Source organism: Scyliorhinus torazame, chromosome 16 (assembly GCF_047496885.1).
Source record: "Scyliorhinus torazame isolate Kashiwa2021f chromosome 16, sScyTor2.1, whole genome shotgun sequence".
Classification (NCBI taxonomy): Eukaryota; Metazoa; Chordata; class Chondrichthyes; order Carcharhiniformes; family Scyliorhinidae; genus Scyliorhinus; species Scyliorhinus torazame.
The window spans coordinates 86,059,030-86,076,571 of NC_092722.1; the positions used below are offsets into that span (position 1 = coordinate 86,059,030).

The following is a 17,542-nucleotide window of genomic DNA, read 5'->3' on the forward strand; positions in this document are numbered from 1 at the left end:
TTGGGCTGTTGACCACAGGGAAGGCGGTGGAAAGCTAAGGAAGGCAAGGGGGGTGATCTACGAGTATGGGGAAAAGGCAAGCAGAATGTTAGCGTACCAGCTCAGAAAAAGGGAGGCGGCCAGGGAAATAGGGAGAGTAAAGAGTAGAGGTGGGAATACGGTCCTGGACCCAGTGGGGGTGAATGAGGTGTTTAAGGACTTTTACAGCAAATTATATGAGTAGGAACCCCCGGCTGGGGTGGAGGGGATGAGGCAGTTCTTGGGTCAGTTGAGGTTCCCAAGGGTGGATGAGGATCTGGTGAAAGGGCTGGGAGCCCCAATTGAAATTGAAGAAATAACGGAGGGGTTGGAAGGTATGTAATCTGGCAAGGCCCCGGCCACCCGGTGGAATTCTAAAAGAAGTTTTCTGAGATATTGAGCCCACTGCTGGTGAGGGCATTTAATGAAGCAAGAGAGAATGGAGTCCTCCCCCCAACAATGTCTCAGGCCTCGATTTCATTGATCCTGAAACGGGAGAAGGATCCAGTGCAATGCGATACAGGTCAATTTCTCTACTGAATGTGGATGCCAAACTGCTGGCTAAGATATTGGCCACAAGGACAGAGTAGTGTCCCCCGGGGGTGATAGGGGAAGACCAGACGGGATTTGTAAAGGGCAGGCAACTCATGGCCAATGTTCGAAGGCTCATAATGTTATTATGATACCCTCAGAAGGAGGGGAGTTACATAGAACATAGAACGATACAGCGCAGTACAGGCCCTTCGGCCCACGGTGTTGCACCGAAACAAAAGCCATCTAACATAGACTATGCCATTATCATCCATATGTTTATCCAATAAACTTTTAAATGCCCTCAATGTTGGCGAGTTCACTACTGTAGCAGGTAGGGCATTCCACGGCCTCACTACTCTTTGCGTAAAGAACCTACCTCTGACCTCTGTCCTATATCTATTACCCCTCAGTTTAAAGCTATGTCCCCTCGTGCCAGCCATTTCTATCCGCGGGAGAAGGCTCTCACTGTCCACCCTATCTAACCCCCTGATCATTTTGTATGCCTCTATTAAGTCTCCTCTTAACCTTCTTCTCTCCAACGAAAACAACCTCAAGTCCATCAGTCTTTCCTCATAAGATTTTCCCTCCATACCAGGCAACATCCTGGTAAATCTCCTCTGCACCCACTCCAAAGCCTCCACGTCCTTCCTATAATGCGGTGACCAGAACTGTACGCAATACTCCAAATGCGGCCGTACCAGAGTTCTGTACAGCTGCAACATGACTTCCTGACTCCGGAACTCAATCCCTCTACCAATAAAGGCCAACACTCCATAGGCCTTCTTCACAACCCTATCAACCTGGGTGGCAACTTTCAGGGATCTATGTACATGGACACCTAGATCCCTCTGCTCATCCACACTTCCAAGAACTTTACCATTAGCCAAATATTCTGCATTCCTGTTATTCCTTCCAAAGTGAATCACCTCACACTTCTCTACATTAAACTCCATTTGCCACCTCTCAGCCCAGCTCTGCAGCTTATCTATATCCCTCTGTAACCTGCTACATCCTTCCACACTATCGACAACACCACCGACTTTAGTATCGTCTGCAAATTTACTCACCCACCCTTCTGCACCTTCCTCTAGGTCATTGATAAAAATGACAAACAGCAACGGCCCCAGAACAGATCCTTGTGGTACTCCACTTGTAACTGAACTCCATTCTGAACATTTCCCATCAACCACCACCCTCTGTCTTCTTTCAGCTAGCCAATTTCTGATCCACATCTCTCAATCACCCTCAATCCCCAGCCTCCGTATTTTCTGCAATAGCCTACCGTGGGGAACCTTATCAAACGCTTTGCTGAAATCCATATACACCACATCAACTGCTCTACCCTCGTCTATCTGTTCAGTCACCTTCTCAAAGAACTCGATAAGGTTTGTGAGGCATGACCTACCCTTCACAAAGCCATGCTGACTATCCCTGATCATATTATTCCTATCTAGATGATTATAAATCTTGTCTCTTATAATCCCCTCCAAGACTTTACCCACTACAGACGTGAGGCTCACCGGTCTATAGTTGCCGGGATTGTCTCTGCTCCCCTTTTTGAACAAAGGGACCACATTGCTATCCTCCAGTCCTCTGGCACTATTCCTGTAGCCAATGATGACATAAAAATCAAAGCCAAAGGTCCAGCAATCTCTTCCCTGGCCTCCCAGAGAATCCTAGGCTAAATCCCATCAGGACCCGGGGACTTATCTATTTTCAGCCTGTCCAGAATTGCCAACACCTCTTCCCTACGTACCTCAATGCCATCTATTCTATTAGCCTGGGGCTCAGCATTCTCCTCCACAACATTATCTTTTTCCTGAGTGAATACTGATGAAAAATATTCATTTAGTATCTCGCCTATCTCTTCAGACTCCACACACAACTTCCCATCCCTGTCCTTGACTGGTCCTGCTCTTTCCCTAGTCATTCGCTTCTTCCTGACATACCTATAGAAAGCTTTTGGGTTTTCCTTGATCCTACTTGCCAAATACTTCTCCTGTCCCCTCCTTGCTCGTCTTAGCTCTCTCTTTAGATCCTTCCTCGCTACCTTGTAACTATCCATCGCCCCAACTGAAACTTCACACCTCATCTTCACATAGGCCTCCTTCTTCCTCTTAACAAGAGATTCCACTTATTTGGTAAACCACGGTTCCCTCGCTCGACGCCTTCCTCCCTGCCTGACCGGTACATACTTATCAAGAACACGCAATAGCTGATCCTTGAACAAGCTCCACTTATCCAGTGTGCCCAACACTTGCAGCCTACTTCTCCACCTTATCCTCCCCAAGTCACGTCTAATGGCATCATAATTGCCCTTCCCCCAGCTATAACTCTTGCCCTGCGGTGTATACTTATCCCTTTCCATCATTAACGTAAACGTCACCGAATTGTGGTCACTGTCCCCAAAGTGCTCTCCTACCTCCAAATCCAACACCTGGCCTGGTTCATTACCCAAATCCAACGTGGCCTCGCCTCTTGTTGGCCTGTCAACATATTGTGTCAGGAAACCCTCCTGCACACACTGTACAAAAAACGACCCATCTAATGTACTCGAACTATATCTTTTCCAGTCAATATTTGGAACGTTAAAGTCTCCCATAATAACTACCCTGTTACTTTCGCTCTTATCCAGGATCATCCTCGCCATCCTTTCCTCTACATCCCTAGAACTATTTGGAGGCCTATAGAAGACTCCCAACAGGGTGACCTTTCCTTTCATGTTTCTAACCTCAGCCCATACTACCTCGGAAGATGAGTCCCCATATAGCATCCTCTCCGCCACCGTAATACTGCTCTTGGCTAGCAGCGCCACACCTCCCCCTCTTTTGCCTCCTTCTCTGAGCTTACTAAAACACCTAAACCCCGGAACCTGCAACATCCATTCCTGTCCCTGCTCTATCCATGTCTCCGAAATGGCCACAACATCGAAGTCCCAGGTACCAACCCATGCTGCCAGTTCCCCTACCTTATTTCGTATACTCCTGGCATTGAAGTAGACACACTTCAAACCACCTACCTGAACACTGGCCCCCTCCTGCGACGTCAAATCTGTGCTCCTGACCTCTATACTCTCATTCTCCCTTATCCTAAAACTACAATCCAGGTTCCCATGCCCCTGCTGCATTAGTTTAAACCCCCCCAAAGAGCACTAACAAATCTCCCCCCCAGGATATTTGTGCCCCTCAGGTTCAGATGTAGACCATCCTGTCTGTAGAGGTCCCACCTTCCCCAGAAAGAGCCCCGGTTATCCAGAAATCTGAATCCCTCCCGCCTGCACCATCCCTGTAGCCACGTGTTTAAATGCTCTCTCTCCCTATTCCTCATCTCACTATCACGTGGCACGGTGATACCCAGCAACAACCCAGAGATAACAACTCTGATTGTTCTAGTTCTGAGCTTCCATCCTAGCTCCCTGAAAGCCTGCCTGACATCCTTGTCCCCTTTCCTACCTATGTCGTTAGTGCCAATGTGGACCACGACTTGGGGCTGCTCCCCCTCCCCCTAAGGACCCGGAAAACACGATCCGAGACATCACGTACCCTTGCACCTGGGAGGCAACATACCAAACGCGAGTCTCTCACGCTCCCACAAAATCTCCTCTCTGTGCCCCTGACTATCGAGTCCCCAATTACTAATGCTCTGCTCCTTTCCCCCCTTCCCTTCTGAGCAACAGGGACAGACTCCGTGCCAGAGGCCCGTACCCCATGGCTTATCCCTGGTAAGTCGTCCCCCCGGAGGTGGTGGTAGCGATGGATGCGGAGAAGGCTTTTGATCGGGTTGAGTGGGATTACCTGTGGGAGGTGCTGGGAAGGTTTGGGTTTGGTGAGGGCTTCATTGACTGGGTGCGGTTGCTCTAACAGGCACCAGTAGCGAGTGTGTACACAAACCGGTTGAGGTCGGATTATTTTAAACTACACCGAGGGACGAGACAAGGGTGTCCCCTCTCCCCGCTACTGTTTGCTCTGGCCATAGAGCCACTGGCCATGGCGTTAAGAGCCTCTATGAACTGGAAAGGGCTGGTCGGGGAGGGGGTGGAGCACCGGGTTTCGCTTTACGCAGATGACTTGCTCTTGTACATCTCAGACCCATTGGAGGGGATGGGGGAAGTTATGCGGATCTTAGGGAATTTGTTAATTTTTCGGGGTATAAATTGAACATGGGGAAAAGCGAGATGTTTGTGATCCAGGCAAGAGGACAGGAGAAGAGACTGGGAGAGCTACCGTTTAGAATGGTAGGAAAAAGCTTTCGATAGTTGGGAATCCAGGTGGCTCGGGAATGGGAGGCACTGCACAAGTTAAACCTATCCCGGCTCGTCAAACAAATGAAAGAGGACTTTAAGAGATGGGACATGCTCCCGCTATCACTGGTGGGGAGGGTACAGACCATGAAAATGAAGGTCCTCCCCAGATTTTTGTTTGTCTTTCAGTGCCTCCCCATCTTCATCCCGAGGGCCTTTTGTAAACGGGTGAATAAGGTTATTTTGGGCTGTGTGTGGGCGGATAAAACCCCGCGAGTGAAGAAAGTGTTACTGGAGTGCAGTCGGGTGGTAGGTGGGTTGGCGCTGTCGAACTTTTGTAATTACTACTGGGCGGCAAATATAGCCATGATTAGGAAGTGGGTAGTGGGGGAGGAGTCGGTGTGGGAGCGGATGGAGGCGGTGTCATGTAAAGACACAAGTTTGGGAGCACTGATAACAGCACCCCTCTCGTTCTCGCCGGCTCGATACTCCACAAGTGAGATAGTGGTGACGGCTCTGAGAATCTGGGGGCAATGGAGGAGATATAAGAGAGTGAAGGGAGCATCGATTTGGACCTCGATTTATAATAATCATCGGTTTGTACCAGGTAGGCTGGATGGTGGGTTCCGGAGATGGCAGAGGGCAGGAATTAGGAGGATGGGGGATCTATTTATAGAGGGGAGCTTCCCCAGCTTGAAAGCTTTGGGAGGATAAATTTGAATTGCCAGCAGGGAATAGGTTTAGGTATCTGCAGGTCCGAGACTTTTTGAGAAAGCAGGTTCCGGCCTTCCCGCTGCTGCCGCCACGGGGAATTCAGGACAGAGTAGTATGGGTGGAAGAGGGGAAGGTATCAGACATCTACCAAGAACTTACGGAATCGGAGGAAACTCCGGTGGAGGAGCTAAAGGGCAAGTGGGAAGACGAGCTGGGAGGAGAGAGGAGAGTTAGAGGCGGGCCTGTGGGCGGATGCCCCAAGCTGGGTTAACACATCCTCATCATGTGCCAGCCTTAGCCTGATACAATTCAAGGTAGTCCACACATGACAGTGGCCCGGATTAACAGGTCTTTTGGGGTAGAGGACAGGTGTGCGAGGTGCTCGGGAAGCTCAGCAAACCATGTCCACATGTTTTAGGCATGCCCGAAGGTTAGAGTGTGCGTTGGTGACATGGCTGGGTTTCTCAGTCTCGAGAAAATAAAGTTTGCCTTAAGAGGATGAATGCTAGGGTTTACCCGGAGGTAGTAGCTGTTCGACGACTTTCTCGGTGAAAATTAAAATGTCAGCAGAAACGGAATTCAAAAATTGGGGGTGGGTGGGCACACTGTTGTTTTATTGTTGGGTGGGGTGACGATTGTGATGGTGGTGGAAATGTTTATTGTGCCATGTTTATGTCACTGTTATTATTATTGTATTGGGCAGCACGGTGTCATAGTGTTAGCACAATGGCTTCACAGCTCCAGGGTCCCAGGTTCGATTCCCGGCTTGGGCCACTGTCTGTGCGGAGTCTGCTCATTTTCCCCGTGTCTGCGTGGGTTTCCTCCGGGTGCTCCGGTTTCCTCCCACAAAGTCCAAAGATGTGCAGGTGAAGGTGGATTGGCTATGCTAAATTGCCCTTAGTGTCCAAATAAGGTAAGGTGGTGTTACAGGGATAGGGTGGAGATGTGGGTTTAGATAGGGTGCTCTTTCCAAGCGCTGGCGCAGACTCGATGGGCCGAATGGCCTCCTTCTGCACTGTAAATTCTGTGATCTGTGATTATAAAAATTGCAAATACCTACCCCCGGGAAATGCCTTTAGGTACATGCAAGTGAGGGCGTTTGTGAGGCGGCAGGTGAGGGAATTCCCACTGCTCCCGGCACAGGGGATTCAAGACAGGGTGATTTCGGGCGTATGGGTCAGGGAGGGCAAGGTGTCAGCGATATACCAGGAGATGAAAGAAGAGGGGGAGGCTTTGGTAGAGGAGCTGAAAGGTAAATGGGAAGAGGAGCTGGGGGAGGAGATTGAGGAAGGGCTGTGGGCTGATGCCCTAAGTAGTGTTAATTCCTCTTCCTCGTGTGCCAGGCTTAGCCTGATACAATTTAAGGTAGTTCACAGAGAGCATGACAGGGGCGAGGCTGAGTAGGTTCTTTGGGGTGGAGGACAGATGTGGGAGGTGCTCAGGAAGTCCGGCGAACCATGTCCATATGTTTTGGTCATGCCGGCACTGGAGGGGTTCTGGAGGGGAGTTGCGGGAACAGTATCTAAGGTGGTGAAAGTCCGGGTCAAGCCAAGCTGGGGGCTAGCACTATTTGGAGTAGTGGACGAGCCGGGAGTGCAGGAGGCGCAATAGGCTGGCATTCTGGCCTTTGCGTCCCTAGTAGCCCGACGAAGGATCTTGTTAATGTGGAAAGAGGCAAAGCCCCCTAGCGTGGAGGCCTGGATAAATGATATGGCTGGGTTTATCAAGTTGGAGAGGGTCTGCGCAGGGGTTCTACAGGCGGTGCAACTGTTCCTAGACTACCTCGCGGAGCGATAGATGAAGGTCAGACAGCAGCAGCAACGGGATATCTTTCACGGGGAAGGGGGGGGAGGAGGGGGAAGGGGGGTTTATCTGGGGGGCATTTGAGCAAGAAAACACATGAATGATCCGGAAAACTGACATGTACGGGAGGAATCCAATGTACAAAGTTCTGTATCATATTGATTTGCCATGTTCATGTCTTGCTATGCAAGCTTTCTTTCTTTCTGTTACGGGGGGGTTGTTTGTAAGGTTGAAAATTTTGTTTAAAAATTCTTAATAAACATTTAAAAAAAAAAAAATTTAAATTGCAAATACCCTACTAAAAATATTTTTAAAAAAATATTTTAAAAAGTAGGGTGCTCTTTTCAAGGGCCGGTGCAGACCCGATGGGCCGAATGGCCTCCTTCCAGACTGTAAATTCTATGAAGCCCAAGCACTTCACAGAAGCCGAATGAAACAGAATTCAACAGTGAGCCAGGAGACGAAAACCTCCATCAAAGCGGACGGGGCAGTGAGAAAGAGAGGGACTGAGAGAGTGAAAGAGACAGAAAAAAGAAAAAGAGCAAAAGATGAGAGAAAGAGACAGGGGAGAGGAAGAGACAGAGGGTGAGGGTTATAGGGGGCTGGAGGAGGTTACAGAGATAAGGAGAACTGTAGGAGATAGAGGAGGTTAGAGATAGGGAAGGTTGTAGGCACTGGAGAAGGTTACAGATAGGGAGGGTAGGGGCAGCACAGTGACGCAGTGATTAGCACTGCTGCCTCGCGGCGCCGAGGACCCAGGTTCGATCTTGGCCCCGGGTCACTGCCCATGTGAAGTTTGCACAATCTCCCCGTGTCTGCATGTGTCACAACGCAAAGATGTTCAGGGTAGGTGGGTTGGCCATGCTCAATTGCCCCTTAATTGGAAAAACAATAAAATTGGGGCCTCTAATTTAAAAGAGATAGGGAGGGGTATAGGGACTGGAGGAGGTTACAGAGATGGGGAGGGATGTAGGGGCTGGAGGAGGTTACAGAGATAGGGAGGGATGTAGGGGCTGGAGGAGGTTACAGAGATAGGGAGGGCTGTAGGGGCTGAAGGAGGTTACAGAGATAGGGAGGGCTGCATGAGGTTACAGAGACAGGGAGGGGTGTCAGTACTGGAGGAAGTTACAAACATAGGGAGGGGTGTTGACGCTGGAGGTTACAGAAATAGGGAGATGGGCAGTGGCTGTAGGAGGTTAGAGTGATCGGGAGAGTACGGGGGCTGAAGGAGGTTAGAGATAGGAAGGGCTGTCGGAGGTTACAGAGATAGGGAGGGTTTGTGGGGTTCATTATGCCAGAAGCTGCTGGGAGGTGGCGAGAGTGCAGGGGCTGCATTTTTTCACCTGTGAATGCGGTAGCTCTGGTCGAGGTAGCCCTGGGTGGCGATCATGACATCTGCCTCGTCCAGCACGAACACCCGGATTTTCTTCACATCCACCTGCCCCAGCTTGAAGCACCAATCCAGTACGGTCCCTGGCGTGCCGATGACTATTTGTTCCTCTACCTGGGAGCCACGCCTAACTTAGCGGCAAGAAGGAACAGAGAAACAAAAAACAATTCAAGAGATGGAGCGGCCAATTAAATCGTCGCCACCCGACGCCTCTGCGCAACACTGGCACGCAAGCATTCAAATAGCCTGTGAAGGGGCAGGAGTGAAACTGAGTAAATGGGTTTCGGGTTACGGTTTCAGGTTTAGGATCACAGTTTTTAGTGTCAACAATGGTCAGGGTTGTGATTTGGGGGTCAGGGTTGAGTCTTTAGGTTACAGTTCGGGTCAGTGTTTACTGATTTTTTTCGGGTCAGTTTAATGAAGGCATTTTCAATATATACATAATCAAGAAGTACAAAAGCCAATCATGGCAATAGGAAACAAACCTCTCCATTCACGGCACCCCCCACCCCCGCCCCCCAACAAACACACCCCGCTGCCACCCCAGCACCCACTCTCCTTTCCCAGTTTTGCACCCCCACCCAAAAAACACACCCCACTGCCACCCACTCTCCTGTCCCAGTTTTTTTACCCCACCCGGACAAAAAATCCCCCCCCCCACCGCAACGGCTCAAAATTCCTTAAAGAAGTCAATGATCAGCTTGCACCCTAAGGTGAACCCCTCCTCCGAACCAAGAATGACGAACTTGATCTTTTCCAACTGCAGGAACTCTGCCAAATCGCTCACTCATACCCCGCCTTCGGTGGCTCAGAGTATCGCCAGCACAACAAAATCTGTCTCCGGGCTATCAGCGAGGCAAAGGCTAACGGTGGGGGTCCTGACATGAGCCCCTTAAAACCAGATATCTAGGATAACACTCGAACAACACTCGAACAACACTCGAACAACACTCGAACAACACTCGAACAACACTCGAACAGTTAGTTTATTGAGGATTGAAACTAATCATAAATAGTATATCCACTATCATTATTAACCGTTAAACAGGTATTCTTAGAACATAGCAGTAACAAGCATTTAAACTCTTGTTAATAATAGTGGCCGCAATGTCTGATGGGATTTAAGCTAGCTAACTTGACCACATTCCGAAGACAGGCAGAATCAGACAGAAATAATGTGGTCAACAATAACACAGCCAGCTCAAGAAGCAGTTCTTATCAGCAGCTCCAGCATCCTGCGCTCAAACAGACCATGGTACGAGCAGGGACCACACAAAGATAAGGGAATTGGGAGTTGTGAGTGGATGTGAGGGTCTTGAATAACAACAGATGGCCAGGTAACAGGCTAAATGACAATCACACAGTCACCATACTGCCTAAAGTGAAATTCATTGGTCAAGGTAACATCTATAGCTACAAGGATTGGATCAAGTCCAACTGGGGGTGGGCTACTGATCTTTGTAAATTGTTGAACCTAAAACAATGTAAAGCGGAGTGGTTTTGCATTTATCCTAATCACTCTCACTCATACGTTGAACAAAGCTTAGATGGTAAAGCCATCTTAACCAGAGTTGTTGTCTCCTGAGTCTTCCTGTTAGCTGAACTACAATTAGGTGGGGAAAATTCCTCATGTAAAAGCCAGCTCAATACTCAGTCTCTGAAAACCCTCCTACAAAGGCCAACATGCTGGCCTCTCTTCCCACCTGCACTCCCGGATCCTCCAACACTCCAAATATCTCCACCTCCAGACTCGCAGCTACCTCTACCCCCAAAGATTTTGACATTACGTCTGAAAATCCCGTCCAAAACTCCCTAAACCTCGGACACGCCCAAAATATATGCATATGGTTCGCCAGCCCCCTGCACACTGCCCACACCTATTCTCCATCCCTGAAAGAGCCCACTCATCCTGGACACTGTCATAACCAAGAGGTAGGTCCTGAACACCACCTTAAGTTGGATAAGGCCTAGTCTTGCACACAACGAGGACGCATATGCCCTCTGCAAAGCTTCACTCCATACTTTGGCCTCCAACCTCTCCTCCCACTTACACCCAACCCCCTCCACGCAAGCACTGTCCCTCTTCAACAGCTCCCCACATATATCCAAAATCCCGGCCTCCCCTATTTCACCCTCAGACAGAAGCTTATCCTGCAGCACCGGGGCCGGCAACATCGGGAATGATGGCACTTCCTTCCTCATGAAGTCCCTAACCTGCAGATTTCTGAACCTATTCCCCTTCAGTAACTCATATGTCCCGTCCAACTCCTCCAGGCCTGCAAACTTCCCTCCCACAAACAAATCCCTAAAATATTCTATCCCTACCTGCCGCCACCCCAGGAACCTCTCATCCAACCCCACCGGAGCAAACATATGATTATTGCAAATCGGCACCCACGTTGACATGCCTTCCAATCCAAAAGGGCTGCCGACACTGGTTCCACCACCAGGCTCGTGGAATACCTGACCGGTTGAGAAAGGAAGGGGCGCCAACAACAGTGCCTTCAGGTTGTTCCCCTTAAATGAGACCACCTCCAACGCCCCCAAACCGACCGCTCCTCCACCGCCTATTTCCTAGCCATGCAATATTAGCTGCCTAGTAGTTCGACAAACTCGACAATGCTTACCACCCCACCGCCTCTCCAACATCGATCCCCCTCCTCCCCCACATTAATCCCTCTCCAAAAACACCTTCCTAATCCATGGAGCCTTCCTCGCCATCATCTTTATTGTCTGGACCCGACCTGCCAACAACACATCCCACCTCTTAAAGTCCACCTTCATTCCCTCCACCAGCCATGCCAAGTTCAACATATGCAGCTGGGCCCAACTCCGTGCCACCTGTATCCCAAAGTAGTGAAAGCTCGCCCCCACCAACCGAAGCGGCAATTTCCCCAACCTCCTCTCCTGTCTCTGTGAATGAATTGGGGATACCTCACTTTTCCCCATATTAAGCTTGTCGGCCGAAAACTGGCCAAACTCCCCCAAAATCCCCATGATCCTATTAAAGCTCCAAAACAGGTCTGAAATGTACAAAGAAACTCGGTGCTCAACCAGCTCCCCCCCCCCCCCTCCCACTCCACTCAATGCCCCTCCACTCCCTCGAACCCTAAGTGCCATAGCCAGCGGTTCAATCGCAAACGCAAAGAGCAGTGAAGAGAGGAGGCACCCCTGCCTTGTCCCCCAGTGTAACCCAAAATAATCTGAGCTGATCTGGTGAGTCCAAACATTCACCTTAGGCACCTTATTCACCAACCAAACCCAATCCACAAATCCGTGGCCAAATCTGAACCGCCCCAACACCTCAGACAAATACGCCCAGTCGACTCGGTCGAACACTTTTTCCATGTCCATCATCACAACCATTTCCACTCCTCGACCCTCCGAGGGCATCATTAGAACATTAAGCAGCCTCCGTACATTCGCCGACAACTGCCGCCCCTTCACAAATCCGGTCTGGTCCTCACCTATCACCCCGGCACACAATCCTCTATCCGCATCGCCAGCACCTTCGCCAACAACATCACATCTACATTCAACAGAGACATCAGGAGGTACAATCCACACTGCTCCAGGTCCTTGTCCTTCTTTGGAATGAGCGGTACTGAAACCTGAGACAGCATTGGGGGGGGGGGGCGGGGGGCGCTTCCCCCCTCACCGTCAACTCATTACACATTTTCACTAGCAGGGGGCTCCAGTTCCTACCAGAACTTCTTACAGAACCCGACTGGGAACGCATCTGGACCCGGGGCCTTCCCCGACGACATCGACCCCACTCAATCCATCACCTCCCTCAGCCCATCCACCTTCGCTTCCTCAACCCTCGGGAACTCCAACCCATCCAAAAACCGCCCCATCCCTTCACCCCCCACCAGAGGCTCTGAACTATACAATCTGTGGTAAAAACGCAAAGACCCCGTTCACCCCCTCCGGCTCCAATACCACCGTGCCCCTATTGTCTCTCACCCTTCCAATTTCCCTCGCCATCGCCTGCTTCCTCAACTGGTGCGCCAGCATCCTGCTTGCTTTCTCCCCACAGAACATACAGTGCAGAAGGAGGCCATTAGGCCCATCGAACCTGCACCGACCTACTTAAGCCCTTACTTGCAGCTTATCCCCGTAACCCAATAACCCCTCCTAACCTTTTTGGTCACTAGGGGCAATTTATCACGGCCAATCCACCTAACCTGCACATCTTTGGACTGTAGGAGGAAACCAGAGCACCCGGAGGAAACCCACGCAGACATGGGGTCACACAGACAGTGCCCCAGCGGGGAATCGAACCTGGGACCCTGGCGCTGTGAAGCCACAGTGCTATCCACTTGTGCTACCGTGCTGCCCACTCATATACCGCCCCTCTGGCTCTACGCAATTGTCCCACCGCTTTTCCCGTGGCCACCAGCCCAAACTCCACCTGGAGCCTCTGCCTCTCCTTTAGTTATGCCTCCTCGGGCGCCACTGAATATCTCTGATCCATCCTCAGAATGTCCTCAACCTGCTCAACCCTCTTACATGTGCGCCTGAATGGATATAAATTCTCCCCTTACCACCGCCTTCAGCGCCTCCCACAACCTGGAGGAAACCTCCTCGACCTTTCCTGCTCTACATAATTCCGGCACCCGTTTGGAATCCCCCTACCCCCCACATCCAACCTCCACTGCGTTGAGCCTCACCCTTTGCCACCCGCAAGTCCATCCAATGCGGTGTGTGTTCAGAGACCACAATCGCGAATATTCTGATCCAACCAACAGCACCTTATCCAAGACTAAGAAATTAATCAACCCGGTGCGCATTCGAGAAAAGCTCCTCCACCCTCCGGCCTCTCAACCCGTCACGGGTCCGATTCCCCACCCCCTGTACATTCTATAAACCCCAGCAGATTCTTTGCCATGGCCGAAGCCTTCAGGGACTAGTCCAATCTAGGATCCAGCACAGTATTAAAATCCTGCCTCCCCAATAATCTGGGTGCCCAGCTTCAGAATCTTTGCTAAAACCCCAACAGAAAATCCACATCCTCCCAATTTGGGGCATATACATTCACTAACACCACCAGAGTCCCCTTCAATTTCCCACTCACCATCAAAACCTATCCCAGTGCTGACCCGATGGGCCAAATGGCCTCCTTCTGCACTGTAGGGATTCTATGATTATTTCTCAGTTTAATTTACAATATTTCCGACCTCAAAAACCATCCTCTTATTGATCAACACAGCTTCATATCCAACTCCATGTCTGTTCCACCTAGCCCTTCCTCAGCCTCGTCTGATCCCACAACTTCAGGTGCATCTCCTGAAGAAACATCTGCCTTCAAACCCCTTAAATACACAAAAACGTGAGACCTTTTAACCGGGCCATTCAGACCCCGAAAGTTCCACATAACCAACCAGGTCAAGGGCTCCTCACCACCACCCCCTCACTATCAGCCATAGCTCCTCTTTAACTAGATACCCTAGGTCCACGCCTCGCTCACCCTCGGGCCCTCCCCAAGATATCTGCCACCATCTCCCCTTGATCAACTGCAAACCAACTCCACCCACGTCAGCATCCCTCTCCAACCCCGTCCCTCTCATGAACAAAGAAAAAGAAAACCCTCCCCCACTCCCTCCACAGAACGACAACCACTTCACCCCCATTTATAGCCACCCAGCTAGCATGGTGGGACCCACTCGAGACCGCCACCTACCCTCCCTTCCCCCTAGCCACCCTTCACCCGCAATTCCAAAAAACAGTAAAATACACTGACCCACTCCGCTCCCTGTCACATTAAATACACTAAGCTGCCCAGTAAGCAGACCCAAATTCCCCACATTAACATTTCCAAAATTCAGAGTCCTAACACACCTCCCAGTCCGTGGTCTCTCAAATTGACTTGCCACCTCCAGAGTGTCAAAATAAAACTCTCAATTCTGAGAACCTGTGAACCACAGACGAGCACAACACAACACTCCAAACCTCGCTCCTTCCTTGTAGAGGGCAGCCTTGAAACTAGCCCGCCGCTTGGCCAACTCAGCACCCAAGTACTGGTGGATCCTCAGCATGTTCCCTTCCCAGGTGTACTTTCTCATTTCCTTCGCCCACCTCAATATCTTCTCTTTGTCGAGAAAACAATGCAGCAGAACCATCATCGCCTTCGGCCTCCTCCTCAATGCCCTGTGCGCTAGATCCACCTCGGGGGTGGCCCGAGGTGGTTGTTCAAGGAACCATACTTTGGTTCCCTCAATCCCTTCAGGCAGCCCATGATCTGGAGATTTTGCATCCTGGAGCGATTCTCCAGGTCCTCCACCTTCTCCCGCCACCTCTTCTGGCTCTCTGCCACAATCACAATCTCTGCCTCCAATGAGGCCAGCCAGTTCTCATGCTCGTCCACCGCCTCCTCCACCTTCTGGAGCACCAAACCATGCGCCTCCAGTCTCTGCTCCATTTCCTCGATAGCCACCCTAAGCGGCTCCACCACCACGTTGCCAGGTCCTCTAAGGCTTCCTGCCTCTGTTGCTGGAACTTAGCATTCAGAAAGTCCACCAGTTGCTCAGTAGACCACTGCGCAGGCACGGCCACCCCAGAACCCTCTGCCATCTTTTCCTCTGTCGCATCTTGAATAACCTCTCGACCAGGCTGCTTGGTACATTCCTCGTCTGGTAAGCCATAAACCGGCCCCACTGATGAAGCACGACTATTCTTGAAGTCTTGGTGCACCTCACATCAGCAAAAAACCCTTAAATCGGGTAAAAAAAGCACCAAGCAATTCCACCACTCACTTCATAGCCAGCGGAAGTCGACAGGGTTCACTGTTAAGAGTTATGGTTGAGGGTTAGAGTTATGGTTGAGGGTTAGCATTCAGGGTTAGGATCAGGTTGAGGGTTAGCATTCAGGGTTAGGATCAGGTTAAGGATTACAGTCAGGTTAAGGGTTACAGTTTAGTGTAAATGGTCAGGGTTGTGGGTTACGGTCAACAGGTGATGGCTACAGTTTTGGGTTATAGGTCAGGGTTAAGGATTCGCATTAAGGGTTAGGGTTAGGTTTAGACTTAGGGTTACAGGTTAGTGTTGATGGTCGGGGTTGTGGATTAGGGTCAGCTTTGGGGGTTTGGGGTTGAGGTGAGGGCTACAGTTTCTGTTTAAGGTTCAGGGATAGGGATTAGTGTTAGGGATTAGGGTCAGGGTTAGGTTTAGGGTTACAGTTTAGTGCCGATCGTTAGGGCTGTGGGTTTGGGTCAGCATTAGGGGTGAGGGTTACAGTTTTGGGTTCAGGGTTAGGGTCAGAGTTAGGTTTAAGGCCGATGGTCAGAGTTGTGGGTTAGGGTCAGCTTTGGGGGTGAGGACTGCAATTCTGGGGTAAGGTTCAGGGTTAAGGGTTAGTAATAGGGGTTAGGGTCAGGGTTAGGTTTCGGGTTAGAGTTTAGTGCCGATGGTCAGGGTTGTGAGTTAGTGTCAACATTGGGTGTGAGGGTTACAGTTTTGGGTTAAGGGTTAGGATTAGTGATAGGGATAGGGTCAGAGTTAGGTTTAGGGCCGGTGCTCAGAGTTGTGGGTTAGGGTCAGCTTTGGGGATGAGGGCTACAGTTTTGCATTAAGGGTCAGAGTTAGGAGTTAGCGGTAGGGGGTCGAGTTGGGGCTTAGTAGGTTTAGGGGCAAGATTACAGTTCAACAAGGGCAGCATGGTGGCACAGTGGGTTAGCCCTGCAGCCTCACGGCGCCGAGGTCCCAGGTTCAATCCCGGCTCTGGGTCACTGTCCGTGTGGAGTTTGCACATTCTCCCCGTGTTTGCGTGGGTTTCGCCCCCACAACCCAAAAATGTGCAAGCTAGGTGGATTGGCCATGCTAAATTGCCCCTTAATTGGAAAAAAATAATTGGGTACACTAAATTTACAAAAACAAAAAGATTACAGTTCAACATAAAGATCAGGGTTAGAAGTGAACAAAATCAGCAAAATCAAAACATTAAAGTCTCTCGACCTGACAAGGCCACAGTTGCTGAGCAACCATTGCTGAGTTCCTTTACTCTTCCCGCCATAGCCCTCTCTAAGCACAATGAGATCACAGTTAGAATTGAAACCAAGACTTCCGGGTGCGGCAATGACCAGCTAAGTCGCACGTTGGCAGCTCCCGGTGGAACGGACTTTTGGGCTCTTGATAGGAGCCCCAACGGCAATTTTAACGGCTAAAAACACCGTGCGGTAAACCAGAAGGGTGTTCCCCCTGGACACGGATGGAAAAAGGAGAGGAAAGTGGCCGGATTGCAGCGGATCCTTTGGAACAACGGCAAGGAAGGCAAGCAAAAACCAAGATGGCGTCGGAAGGGGCAGTTTCATATGGGGCCCTGAACAACAAGAGTTCTTGAAATGCTGCGTGGAGGAGATAAAAAAGGAAAAGAAGAAAGAGTTGTTGGCCCCGATACTACAGGCGATCGAAGGGCTAAAGGAGGAACAAAAGACCCAGGAGCAGGAGCTTCGGGTCGTGAAGGCGAAAGCAGCCGAGAATGAGAACGATATACAGGGCCTGGTAGTGAAGTCGGAGATACAGCAGGCACATCAGAAACGATGTGTGGAGAGGTTGGAGGCACTGGAAAACAACGCAAGGAGGAACAACCTGAGGATTCTTGGCCTTCCTGAAGGTGTGGAGGGGGCGGACGTTGGGGCATATGTGAGCACGATGCTGCACTCGTTAATGGGAGTGGAGGCCCCGACGGGTCCGTTGGAGGTGGAGGGAGCGTACCGAGTTATGGTGCGAGGATCGAGAGCAGGAGAAACTCCCAGAGCCATAGTGGTGAGATTCCTCCGTTTTAAGGATAGAGAAATGGTCCTTAGATGGGCGAAGAAAACTCGGTGCAGTAAATGGGAGAACGCG

General features: G+C 50.5%; 1 protein-coding gene across 3 annotated transcripts in view; it reads right to left on the minus strand.

Moving 5' to 3' along the window:
• Positions 1 to 17,542, minus strand: part of LOC140392386 (ATP-dependent RNA helicase DDX19A-like) — a 112,044-nt gene that overhangs the window by 15,797 nt on the left and 78,705 nt on the right. For 2 of the 3 annotated variants that reach the window (XM_072477675.1, XM_072477678.1), the window contains exon 8: positions 8,653 to 8,830. In XM_072477675.1, coding sequence (XP_072333776.1) covers positions 8,653 to 8,830 — 178 coding nt within the window. The remainder of the gene's footprint in view (positions 1 to 8,652; positions 8,831 to 17,542) is intronic. The other variant, XM_072477676.1, reaches the window with a different exon arrangement.